Source organism: Pantherophis guttatus, chromosome 7, assembly GCF_059756535.1.
Source record: "Pantherophis guttatus breed Tessera chromosome 7, ASM5975653v1, whole genome shotgun sequence".
In the NCBI taxonomy this organism is placed as follows: domain Eukaryota; kingdom Metazoa; phylum Chordata; class Lepidosauria; order Squamata; family Colubridae; genus Pantherophis; species Pantherophis guttatus.
Genome location: NC_142069.1, coordinates 11,115,154 through 11,128,592, shown reverse-complemented (window position 1 = coordinate 11,128,592; position 13,439 = coordinate 11,115,154). Strand labels below are relative to the sequence as shown.

The 13,439-nt window shown below is 40.3% G+C and overlaps 1 protein-coding gene across 1 annotated transcript in view; it reads left to right on the top strand.

The window, feature by feature from the left end:
* IAPP (islet amyloid polypeptide) overlaps positions 1 to 13,112 on the top strand; it is a 64,891-nt gene extending 51,779 nt beyond the window's left edge. The window contains exons 2-3 of the mRNA XM_087873008.1: positions 411 to 501; positions 12,414 to 13,112. Coding sequence (XP_087729134.1) covers positions 422 to 501; positions 12,414 to 12,585 — 252 coding nt within the window. The 5' untranslated portion in view covers positions 411 to 421 and the 3' untranslated portion in view covers positions 12,586 to 13,112. The remainder of the gene's footprint in view (positions 1 to 410; positions 502 to 12,413) is intronic.
* The last annotated feature ends 327 nt before the right edge of the window (positions 13,113 to 13,439 follow it).

Sequence of the window (13,439 nt, the reverse complement as noted above, 5' to 3'; positions counted from 1 at the left end):
CTTAACCCTCCAGGTAAGTCCCAGGTTGGGAATATTTTGTCTTTCTTGTAACTCTTCAGAAAGATAACACAAAGGTAAACAGGAGAGGAAGAGGCTGGACCTGATGCACGAAGCAAACTCTTTCCAGCCAAATGAGAGAGAAGATTTCCTCCTCCTGTTCTTAATTTTCTTTCGGCAAATTCATAAACTCGGATAGGAAAATGGAAAAGGTTAAAAATCAGGGGTTGGATTGGGCTCGGGTGAGCCACCTCACTGAATACCCATCATAGCTTTTAGCTAGCAAGTTCTGTCATTCAGCACGAAAGGAATCCTGGAAAATCGATATCGGGGTGCGTGTGTTTTGTGTTTGTAATTTGTTAACTTGGCTTTTTTTAAAATTCTTCTTTTTCCCTTCTTTCATTCGAAAACAGCCGAAAGAGAAATGTGCAGTCTTAAGGGACCTTTTCTTTTCATCATTTTGTCTCTCACTTTGAACTCCCTGGAAGCAACACCAGTCGAGAGGTCAGTAACTTTAAAGCTTATTCCTTTCCTATTCTTCTTCTTCCTCCTCCTCCTTCCTCTTCCTTTTTCCCTAAGAAACCACACTTTTGTGCAGTGTTGCATAAACCATTATTTACCATGGCAAATAATGGCAAGGGCAGTTAGTTTGGGGATAAAGAAGTGGATAAAAAAGTAGAGGCTTATGAAGGAGAGATATCCAACCTAGAAACAAGGGGACATCTCCTGACAGTGAGAACAATGTTATCAGTGGAATGGTTTGCCTTCAGAAGTTATGGGTGCTCCTCCATCACTGGAGGTTTTCAAGAAGAGACAGGACAGCCATTTGTCCAGAATAGTAAATGGTTCCCTGCTTGGAGAAGACCTCCAAGGTTCTGTTCTGTTCTGTTCTGTTCTGTTCTGTTCTGTTCTATTCTATTCTATTCTATTCTATTCTATTCTATTCTATTCTATTCTATTCTATTCCACTCTCCACTCCACTCCATTCCATTCTATTCTATTCTACTTTACTGTACTCTACTCTATTCAACTCTACTCCATTTTCTATCCTATCCTATCCTATCCTATCCTATCCTATCCTATCCTATCCTATCCTATCCTATCCTAAGCACAAATGGAAATTTGCTGTTTATTCTCATTTAAAGACTACTTTCTTTGGGTTTATCTTATGGGACATCCAACTGACAATTGTATCTCTGATGGTGAAATGCAACTCATGAGAATGTATGCTTTTTAATGACATTTATTAGACAGAAAGGGTGCCCCCAAACTCATGGAGTTTTATTACAGACTGACACAGTTGTTCCATATCTTTTAATGGATAGGCGTCCTACTTTCTGAGCTATAGATACACAGGTAACAAAACCTTCCCCTTTTTCTAAGACATTAACCTTTTTCTATGTATTATTAGGTTTTTAAAAAAGTAAACTTTAAAGCAAAATTTCAGGACCAAATGGATGCTTCTAAAATTGAATTACCCTTTTAAGTTGATTCTACTTTAACTGTCTATCTATATGATAGATAGATAGATAGATAGATAGATAGATAGATAGATAGATAGATAGATAGATGATAGATGATAGATAGATAGATGATAGATGATAGATGATAGATGATAGATGATAGATGATAGATAGATGATAGATGATAGATGATAGATAGATATAGACAGATGATAGATAGATAGATAGATAGATAGATAGATAGATAGATAGATAGCAATTGATCGATCAATCTCTTATTCTGTCCTACAAGGAATGGCAATGTATACTTTTTGAAGTTTTACTGGCCGCAATGTTTCTTCTTTAACTTTATATATTGAATGCTTACCAGTATTTCTGCCTTCACCGTTGTCTTGCTCTGTAAAAAGTCTATTGAGTTTAAGTAAGAAGACTTCAATGTCTTTAAACCCATAAAAACCTGTGCACACAATGTTGCATTTCTCCTTTACATTCATCTGAATGAGAATCTAACTGTTCCCACAACCATTTTAAACAAATAAAAAAAGGAGGAAATGGTTAGAGATGGGCTCAAAATAAAAAAGGGGGGAAATGGCTAGAGATGGTATCATATTTGTAAACAGGTAAAATATCAGAAAAGTCATCCATACTGGCTTTAGATTTTGGACTCAGGTTTATTTTGAGGAGAAAGTGTCCATTACCTTGGGAAGATTAAAACAAAACATTTGTTCCCCTTATGCTAAAACATTCCCCACCCGGAGTTTTTAATCATCACTAAAGTGCTGAAAAGCTTGGAAATTTCCAAAAAACCCAACACTTATTCCCATGTGAGATTCCTACCTTTCAAGAAAAGTCAAAATAGTCACATTTTGTTACTCACATATAGTTCAGTTTAAAAAGACATTTGGGATGAACAATAGGTGTATAATAGAGATAACCTTTAAAGACTCTTGATCTCTACTCATTTTGATTATTTTAGCTAAATTTAGTTAATCACAGTGGATAAAAAAATAGATTCTGACTGTATCAGAAGATGGTAGCATAAAATAAATGTTTAAACTAATATAAAGGAAGATTATTCGTAGTGAACCCCTTTGGATTTCAGAAAAATGTCTCAAAACTGAGGAAATCTTTTTTCTGAATCATGGGGAAAAAACATCAGCAAGTATAAACCAATCTCTGGACAATCTGTGTTTAATTATTATAGATCCCTTAAATCCTAGATAAATGTGACGGGAGTTGAATTTGATCTAATAAGTCCCTGATTTCCCATCCTGATTTAAATATTGCATAGATACTGCAGATGAATTCCATAACAGATTCCTGGGTTTTCAAAACTGTTTATGGATTTAAACTGTTTAAATCAACTACGTTTTCGAAGTATATGCAAACCATTTCTTGCTGTATTACCTTTGTGTATTATTTCTTTGATTTATACGTCTTTCTTTCTTTCTTCTTTCTTTCTTTCTTCTTTCTTTCTTTCTTCTTTCTTTCTTCCTTCCTTCCTTCCCTTCTCTTCCCTCCCTCCCTCTGTCTCTCTCTCTCTTTCTTTCGTTCTTTCTTTCTTCCTTCCTTCCTTCCTTCCCTCCCTCCCTCCTTCTTTCTTTCTTTCTTTCTTTCTTTCTTTCTTTCTTTCTTTCTTTTCTTTATTCAAGGTAGGGTGGCTCCAAATATACTTAAACAGAAGGAAAATAGTTTCTGCTGTTTTTTTAAAATAAGGATACATGTTGTCATCTCTGTATTAATGCCAGCCATCAGAATGCAAGAACATAATTGTGGCACTTACAGGATTGATGTCACAGCATACACCAACATTTTGGTATCACTTCACTTTGTTACATCTGGAGAATGGAAACTGACAGTTTCCAGATCACAGATCTTCCCTCCTGCTCAGCAGTTAAATGAAATTAATGCATTTTTGGAATGCACTATTATTTTTGCACCAAACATGACTGGGAAGTTCTTTAAACTGAGTGACTTTTGAAGAGGGGAACTCTGATTCCCAGAATTCTCAGCAATGGCTATATTGGCAGGGGAATTCTGGGAAATACAATTCATCCATGGAAAGAACGCAGGTTAGGAGTGGCAGCTATCCTATTTTAAACTTTTCAAGTGGAAGAATCATTTTTGTCTCTCATCCAGGGTTCATTTTAGGGTACCTATTTAGGAGTTTAAGTTGAGAGCCAGAATTCTCAGAATAGAGTCACCAGGTTTTTTTTTTCAACAACCAAGAATTGTCCAGCTTTAAGACTGGGAAAGAAACCATATTTTTTTTCTTAATCAGGAGAAGAGATGGGAGAAAGAAAAGATGGAATTAAAGTACAGTGGGTATAAAGGGGAAACTAAATCTTCATGATGACAGAAGGCAATCTTACCAGCTTTTAAAGTCCTACATCCCCCTCCCCATATTTTTCTCTATTTCTAATGAAGTCCAAATACCTCTCCCTGCAAATTTTCTAGCTTTTCAATTTTAAAATGTTTTGCTTTAGGTAGATGATTGAGAGACAGGAATAAAGATACAGACAGCACAATGTTCTGGTTGTATTTACATAACAGGCTTAACCTGGAGAGTTAATTGGTTTGGGTAACCCCTTGAATCCTGAAAAAGGGCTGGTGCCATTTGCACATGGATGCAGAGGCAACATAGGTGCACCTGATAGTGGTTTCTGTCTATAATTCTCTGTCTCTTTCTCCCTCTCTTTTCTCTTTTTCTCCCTCTCTGTCTCTGTCTCTTTCTCCCTCTATGTCTCTCTTCCTTTCTCTGTCTCTGTCTGTCTCTGTCTCTTTCTCCCTCTCTTCTCTCTCTTTCTCCCTCTCTGTCTCTCTTTCTTTCTCTCTGTCTCTCTCTGTCTCCTTCTCTGTCTCTCTTTCTCTGTCTCTCTCTCTCATCTCTCTCTCATCTCTCTCTCTCTCATTTCTCTCTCCCTCTCTCCCTCTTCCCCCCTCTCTCTGTGTATACATACCTACATACACACATCACACACACACACACGCACACACACACTATTAGCCAGTTTGGGCTAGTGATTAAGGCAGCAGGCTAGAAACGAAGAGACTGTGAGTTCTTGTCCTCTCTTAGGCATGAAAGCTGGCTAGGTGAGTTTGGGTTAGTCACTCTCTTTCAGCCCAACCCACCTCACAGGGTTTTGGTTGTGGGGGAAATAAGAGGAGGAAGGAGTATTAAGTATGTTTATAAAAAAAGATACCCTAGTTTTAAAAAAAGACATGGATCAAATGGAACGAGTCCAAAGAAGGTTTGTCGAAATAGTGAAAGGACTGGAAACTCAAGTCCTACAAGGAACAGTTAAAAGACCTAGAGATGTTCAACTTGTAGAAGAGAAGGTTGAAAACAGACATAATAGCTGTCCTCAGCTGTCACACTGTAAAGAAAGACTTTGCGTTCATTCTCAGTTGCTCCACGGAGTAAGACCAGAACTAATGGGACTTCCAAGGATGAAGAAACAGATTAGACATTAGGAAGAACTTCTTGACAACACAAAGATGTTGAGACTCTAGAAAGAGTGCAGAGAAGAGCAGCAAAGATGATTAGGGAACTGGAGGCTAAAATATAGGAAGAACGGTTGCAGGAACTGGGTATGTCTAGTTTGATGAAAAGAAGGACCAGGGGAGACATGATAGCAGTGTTCCAATATCTCAGGGGCTGCCACAAAGAAGAGGGACTAAAGCTATTCTCCAAAGCACCTGAGGGCAGGACAAGAAGCAACAGGTGGAAACTAATCAAGGAGAGAAGCAATTTAGGCTGTCCTAGCAAGGCTGTGATATTCTTAGGAATTACGAGGCCTGAGAATACAGAGGGACAATTATAATAGGTTTTATATCATGCCTCCAGCCACAGTTTCAATGCACAAAGAATAATGCATGCACTGTGAACTTCTGGCATTCAGAAGTGACATTTATATCACCTCCATGCCAACTAGAATGCAACAATATGTACCATTAGTGTAATTATGTCACAAATTACACAGGTGACATAATTTATTAAATCAATCTGTCACCCAGCTGTGGAATATGCTTTCTATTAATAGCCCGATGGCTTGTGAGAACCTTGTATCAGGGGTCTGCAACCTTAAATACTCAAAGAGCCATTTGGACCTGTTTCCCACAGAAAAGAAAACACCGGGAGCCACAAAATCTGAGTGAGCGTGGCCAACTCGATGTCACTCACTTCCACCAGTCACATGACACCCCCCCCTAGCCACGCCTACCCAGCTGGTCATTAGGACAGAGAACCCATTAACGCGGTGTTAAAAAACACCGGGAACCACAAAATCCTTTTGACATATCTCTCTCTCCCCTCCCTTCCTCCCTCCCTCTCCCCCGCCTCTCTCCCTCTCTCTCTGTATCTCTCTATGTCTCTCTCTCTCCCCCCCTCTCTTTGTATCTCCCTTTCTCTGCCCTGGCCGCTTCTCCATCCCCCACCGTTGCCCTTATCTTCTCAGGCCAGGCAAGGAGTGACTGGGAGGAGAGGGCGAGGGGTGGGGCCAGCCAGTGGTGGGATCACCTGACAGGGAGCCACAGCAGAGGGTCCAAAGAGCCACATGCGGCTCCGGAGCTGCAGGTTGCTGACCCCTGCTTGTATGATACTCGGGACAAGTCCTTCAATTTTGTGACCCAGGACAGTTTGATTTATTGAAAGTTTATGTGGAGATTCTCAATCATCCAGGTCCTGGTTGTCCCAAAAGTGCTTTTCCAAAAGGCAACTGGGCTTTCTTGTTTATTTTATATTTTTTTTAACTGAAAGTTGCGGTTCGACTGGCAAGTCCCATGCTCGTTTATTAGAACAACTCTCCACAACTGTGGGTGGGCAAGAAAGAGCCTGAGAAATCTGTAGATAGATTTCTACCAACCACAGGAAAATAGACAATAGCAGGTGACTGTCATTCTAATACTTCTCATGCTATCAGCAAGTTCTCTAAATAGCCTGTAAAAGCTCATCTGAAGCTAAACATTGAATCACTGTTGCCTCTTAATGACTTAATGATAGTATAATTTCCCCTTTTTGGCTACATCCTGAAGCTGCTGCTGCTTTGGAAAAGAAAAATCACATCTAAGCTCTTTTGTACGTTCACCTGTTTGCATGATTAACACAGATCTGTTTATTTATAGCAACCTTTCACACACCTGTGGGTTTCTGTGCTGGTTGGGTCTACAGGACCCATGTAATTTCATCAGTGTGATGTTTGTTCCAAGTAGGAATTCAAAACGTTACGCTCCTAACACAACTGGAATACACCAGTTTGAGAAAGGTGCTCAAGCGATGTCTTCTCGTGTCTTTATTTATTATTTTATTTTATTATTCATATTTCTATGCCGCCCACTCTCCGAGGACTCTGGGCGGCTTACACCAAAGACAGGATACTAAATAGCATATTGCCCCCAACAATCTGGGTCCTCATTTTACCCACCTCGGAAGGATGGAAGGCTGAGTCAACCTTGAGCCGGTGAGATTTGATCCGCTGATCTGCTGAACTAGCAGTGAGCTGAAGTAGCTGTAGTATTGCACTCTAACCACTGTGCCACCTCGGCTCTTCTGCTCTGATTGATGAACCTTGGAAACACAAGAACCGTGATTACTTTCCATGAGCTATTTCAAAATGTCTGCTCTGAAACCAGTGGTGAAATCCCAAAATTTTTACTACCAGTTCTGTGGGTGTGGCTTGGTGGGCGGGACATGGCATGGCTTGGTGGGCATGGCTTGGTGGACGTAACAGGGAAGGATACTGCAAAATCTCCATTCCCACCCCACTCCAGGGGAAGAATACTGCAAAATCTCCATTCCAACCACACTCCGGGGGAAGGATACTGCAAAATCCCCATTCCCTCCCCACTCCTGGGGGAAGGACATTGCAAAATTTCCATTCCCACCCCACTCTGGGGCCAGCCAGAGGCAGTATTTGCCGGTTCTCCGGACTGCTCAAAATTTCCACTACTGGTTCTCCAGAATCTGTTAGAACCTGCTGGATTTCACCCTTGTCTGAAACCCTCCCTAAGCCTTGAATAGGTCTCTCTGATGAAATTCTGCATGATCTAAAGAAAGGTCCATGTAAGAGAGGAGCAGGTGGAGCCCAAGGGAGGGGTCAAGGGTGCCATCAGTTTGGAATCCCTTTGTATCCACAAGAGATCTAAGTCCAGCCCACTTTGAATTCCATTGAGTCTTATTTAACAATTTATCTTGACTGTTAGTACTTCAGATTCTTGTAGTGAGCTAGCATGGATTAAACAGGCAATCCTCATGTTATGACCACAATTTAGCCCAAAATTTATGTTGCTTAGTGAAACATTTCTTAAGTGATTTTTGCCCGGTTTTATGACTTTTAGTGTAGGGTTTGGGTGTAGGGTTTCCTGCCTAAGCAGAGGGTTGGACTAGAAAACCTCCAAGGTCCCTTCCAACTCTGTATTGTATTGTATTGTATTGTATTGTATTGTATTGTATTGTATTGTATTGTATTGTATTGTATTGTATTGTATTCTATTCTATTCTATTCTATTCTATTCTATTCTATTCTATTCTATTCTATTCTATTCTAATTTTATTCTTGCCACAATTGTTGACTGAATCATTGCATATGTTAAATTAGTAACTCTTAACGTAGCAATGCAAGCTCTAGATTTGAGTTATATTGTACCTGTTTTATGTGCGTTTCCTGGTACTATTTCTTTTTAACTCTTCACATGAACAGTTATTTTTCCCAAGTGGGCTATGCTATGTACTCCATGAGACCGATGAGCCTAGTTTGAACTACGAATTAAGCGGCCTCATAAACTAACTTACAACTCATTTAGTGTGGATTGGCACCATGCATTAAACTACAGTACAGTGGCTAATCTATAACGAACAAACCAAGGTTTATATTTAAGAAACAAGGCCACGCTTGGAATATTGCATTCGGTTTTGGTCGCTACGATATAAAAAAGATGTGGAGACTCTAGAAAGAGTGCAGAGAAGAGGAACAAAAACGATTAGGGGACTGGGGGATAAAACATATGAAGAACGGTTGCAGGAACTGGGTATATCTAGTTTAATGAAAAGAAAGACTAGAAGAGACATGATAGCAGTGTTCCAATATCTCAGGAGCTTCCACAAAGAAGAGGGAGTCAAGCTATTCTCCAAAGCACCTGAGGGTAGGACAAGAAGCAATGGGTGGAAACTAATCAAGGAGAGAAGCAATTTAGAACTAAGGAGAAATTTCCTGACAGTTAGAACAATTAATCAGTGGGACATCTTTCCTCCAGAAGTTGTGAATGCTCCGACACTGGAAGCTTTTAAGAAGATGTTGGATAACCATTTGTCTGAAGTGGTGTAGGGTCTCCTGCCTAAGAAGGGGGTTGGGCTAGAAGACCTCCAAGGTCCCTTCCAACTCTGTTATTCTAAATGATAAAGAGATAACTTTTCAAATTGCCATGTAGCAGATACTTGGACCAAAAGTCTGCATCCTTTATCCAAAGCCCAGTGCCTTCTTCTATTTAATTAAACCTGCAGAACACCTTCTAAATTGGGAAACTTTTAACATCTGAAGGGGAATAAAAATTAGCACTGCAGCAGAGTATGAAAAAGAATGATTTGCGTACAGGTGGTCCTTGACTTATGACCACAATTGAGCCGCAAATTTTTAATTGCTAAGCAAGACAGTTAAGTGAGTTTTGCCCCATTGTACAACCTTTCTTGCCACAGTTGCTAAGTGAATCACTACAGGTGTTAAGTTAGTAACACGGCTGCTAAATTAATCTGGTTTCTCCACTGACTTTGTTTGTCAGAAGGTCGCAAAGGGATCACATGACCCAGGAACACTGCAATTGTCATAAATACATGCCAGTTGCCAAGTGTTTGAATTCTGATCACGTGACCACAGGATGCTGCAATGGCCGTACGTGTGAAAAGCAGTTGTGTCAGTTTTTTCAGGACCGTTGTAACTTTGAACAGCCACTAAACGAATGGTTGTAAATCAAGGATTATATGTACTCCGTGAGGCTAATTTTTTGACTCTCCTCATTTTGCTGAGGGTCAAAGGGGTGGGATGGGCATCGATCAGCAAATCAAGTAGTACAATCTATATTTTTGTGTTTTGTGAGCCTTAGGCTAATTGAGAATCCTGAAAATTGAAATCCCAACATTTTCAGCACTCCCCAAGTTAAAGATGAATGTTTTTAGATGCTGAATAAAACTGTGATCGTAGATTTTAATAAAATCTACAAAGGAAATCTTTTTTTTTTCTCTGATACACTGAGAAAGATACATCAAGGGGTTTATAAAAGGTTGTTTTCTGTATTAATTACGACTATTAAATCCACGTCTTTCACCTGGTCTGCGGTCAAAACTCCTTCAATAAAATACTTCACTTAATTCGGACAATGTCTGCCGGAGATGAAACTCACTTCTGATTTCAAGAATTTTCACATGTCTCCATTTTGTAAATAAAAATTTATCACCCGCCAACATGAATAAGATTGGCCCGGTCTGGAACAAGGTAGGCAGCCTTCATTTAGCTTCAATTACAACAGTGATATTGGTTTCACAAATTGAGTTTCATAATTTGTTCACCTCTTCCACCTTCACAAAGAAAATCAACAAGCTGTTCCAAGAGCTTCTATCACTTTGATGGGATTCCATCAAATTCTGGAGGCCTTTCCACACCTTTTACCATTGTGCTGCCTCTACAGCTATATAGCATCCTTTTGAAGATTGTTCCCGTGGATAATTTTCAAGAGATGATTGGTCTATCAAGTACCTTAACAGAAAAATAAGGCAATCTTGTTCTTTGGCGGCATGGAGAACTCGCTAATTCAGCTCTTGTCTGTTGGATTTCAGGGCCAATTTATACCTGGAGAAAAATGAGACTAGATTTTCACAATGTAGACGTATTCATTTTATTGATACAACATTTTACACATCGACAAAGTTTTCTTATCAATCAGATCTAGAAGGAAGTTTTGGATCTGTGTATCTGCAAAATGCAGGAACTCAGTTTCGTAGAAGGCGTAGAATCATTTTCTATTGATTAAGAAGACCATAGGAATTACTTCTTTAGAAGTAAACCTAGAGTACAGAGTTCTCGCTATAGCTAACTAAATATGCCCATTCGAAATATTCCATTCTGATCTACTTCCAAAAATACCTCCTCAAATTCTGCAAGCATCCCATGGCTATTAAATTCAGTGTTAGGGTTACCTCAGAGCTGGAGAACATTAGACCTAAGGGCCTGTTGTAACCAAAATCACCCCTTTTTTTTTTCCAAAGTCCCAATTCTCCATCAGTTGTCTTCCCAGCGTTAGGAATGGAACGGCTACAAATACGGCAGTTAACAATAAAGGAGAATAGTTGTAGCTCAGGACTGAAATGAGGGGGTTTTTGGTGTTCTTTGATCTTGTGGGTTTTTTTTTTTTCCTCACAGATGTTTCATTACCCAAACTAGGTAACATCATTAGTGCCCTCGTGATGCTACCTAGTTTGGGTAATGAAACTTCTGCAAGAAAAAAACCAAGCTCAGAGAGCACCAAGGATCTCCCACCAATGTATCAGTCATTAAATGAGCCATGGTGGCGCAGTGGTTAGAATGCAGCATTGCAGGCTAATTCTGCCGACTGCCAGCAGTTCGATCTTGATGGGGTTCAAGATCGACTCGGCCTTCCATCCTTCTGAGGTTGGTAAAATGAGGACCCAGATTGTTGAGGGCAGCATGCTGACTTTGTAAACCGCTTAGAGAGGGCTTTAAAGCACTGCGAAGCGGTATATAAGTCTAAGTGCTATTGCTGTTGCTAAATGCCTTCAAAGAGAATTAGAAGGGCCATAGGTGACGTGACTTTCATCCAGGGAGTTTACACTCTTGAAACCTGCGAAAATTCCCCCCCAAATATTGATAAGAATAAATATAAAGCATTTATTCAAAGCATATTCAAGAGCCAAGGTGGCGCAGTGGGTAGAGTGCAGCACTGCAGGCTACTTCAGCTGACTGCTAGCTGCAGTTTGGCAGTTCAAATCTCACCAGGCTCAAGGTTGACTCAGCCTTCTATCCTTCTCAGGTCAGTAAAACGAGGACCCAGATTGTTGGGGGCAAGATGTAAAATCTTTTTATGCTGACTCTGTAAACCGCTGTAAAAGCACTACTAAGCAATATATAAATCTAAGTGCTATTGCTATTGCTATACACTAACCTGTTGTATGTTGTAAAATGGCTATGGAAGGTGATTATCTTGTTTGTTTGTTTGTCAACAAGTATAAGGAAACAAATAACAGTATAGACATAGACATGGACACATGAAAAAAATTGGCACAAATTAAAAGGATATAAATAGGCAAAACATAGCCATAAATGCATAGAATGATTACATATAAATGGGGACAGTAGGACAGGATGGTAGGTACCCTGTTGCGCTTATGCACGCCCCCTTAGGGACCTCTTAAGAAACACGAAAGGTCCACGGTAGACAGTTTAAGGTAAAAGGTATGGGGCAGACGTGAAATCCAAAATTTTTCCCTACCGGTTCTGTGGGCGTGGCTTGGGGTGTGTGGCAGGGGAAGGATATTGCAAAATCTCCATTCCCACCCCACTCCAGGGGAAGGATACTGCAAAATCTCCATTCCCTCCCCTCCTGGGAGAAGGATATTGCAAAATTCCCATTCCCATCCCACTCTGGGACCAGCCAGAGGTGGTATTTGCCGGTTCTCTGAACTACTCAAAATTTCCCCTACCGGTTCTCCAGAACCTGTTAGAACCTGCTGGATTTCACCCCTGGTATGGGGGTTAGAGAGACTAACAACAGGATCAGGTTGAATGTTCCATACATTTACTACTCTATTGCAGAAGTCGTATTTCCTACAATCAAGATTAGAGCGATTTACATTGAGTTTGAATCTTGGTGTGTGTCTCTCTCTGTTTGCTTTTATTTATTATTTATCGGTTTGTTCGTTCAACGTATTTGTTTTTTAACGCCCAACAGCCACCATCTGGACAAACGGAAGTGCAACACTGCCACGTGTGTGACACAACGCTTGGCAGATTTCCTGGTCCGGTCCAGCAACACCATCGGGACCATCTACTCGCCTACCAATGTAGGGTCCAACACTTACGGGAAGAGAGGCAGAGAACTTCCCAACTATCTACGGCTTTAAGAAGGCAGGATGGCACAACGGTTGCGGCTCTCACTAGAAATTGCTCTTCCTGTCTCTAGGTCTCATGTTATAAAGTCCTGGTCCTCTCGGTTTTCCATTCGTTTCGTTTCAGCCAGGCCGACATTTTGGCCAGAGGCTTGAAAAATTGGGTTGTCTGGGTCACACTGCTTTGATCACTGGCTACCTACCTGCTTATATCTCACAGTGCCTTGTTTTCCCCTGTGTGTATTTGATGGATGTGATTTCCATGGATTTATCACACTGCTTTGCTGGGAAATGATCTGCCAAGGGGGTCCCTGGGGGTGCTGCTCTGCCTGTTGTCGACATCCTTGTGAAATCCCTTTGTTAAAAAACACACACACACACACACACACACACACACACACACACACACAAAAGGAAGGGGCAGGGGGGGGAAAGATTAATAAATCTCATAAAATCCATGCCACATGAGATCTGAACATGTGAATGGGCTGCAAGTTATGTATTTTTTTTTCTTTTTCTTTCTTTTTAATTAAAATGTTTAAAAAGACAAAGTGTGAGAGTTGTATGTCTTCGGAATATTATCCGATGGGCAGGGAGTCAACCTGACTTGTGCCAGCTAATATATAAATAATGATGTATCTATTGATAGATCTACATCTTGCGTTTCAACCAGGTGATATACAGAATATACTGTGGTATTGTTGTGACCCAGGCCCAAGTAAGTAGTAGGAAAATCAGTCAGTGAAAAAACAAACAAACTTTATTCGAACAGCTGAGAATTACTTCATTCCCAGCGTCTTTCAACTAAATTAAAGCAAATTCCTCCCAACACAAATTCCTCAGTCCTATCACAAATCTCGGTCCAATTA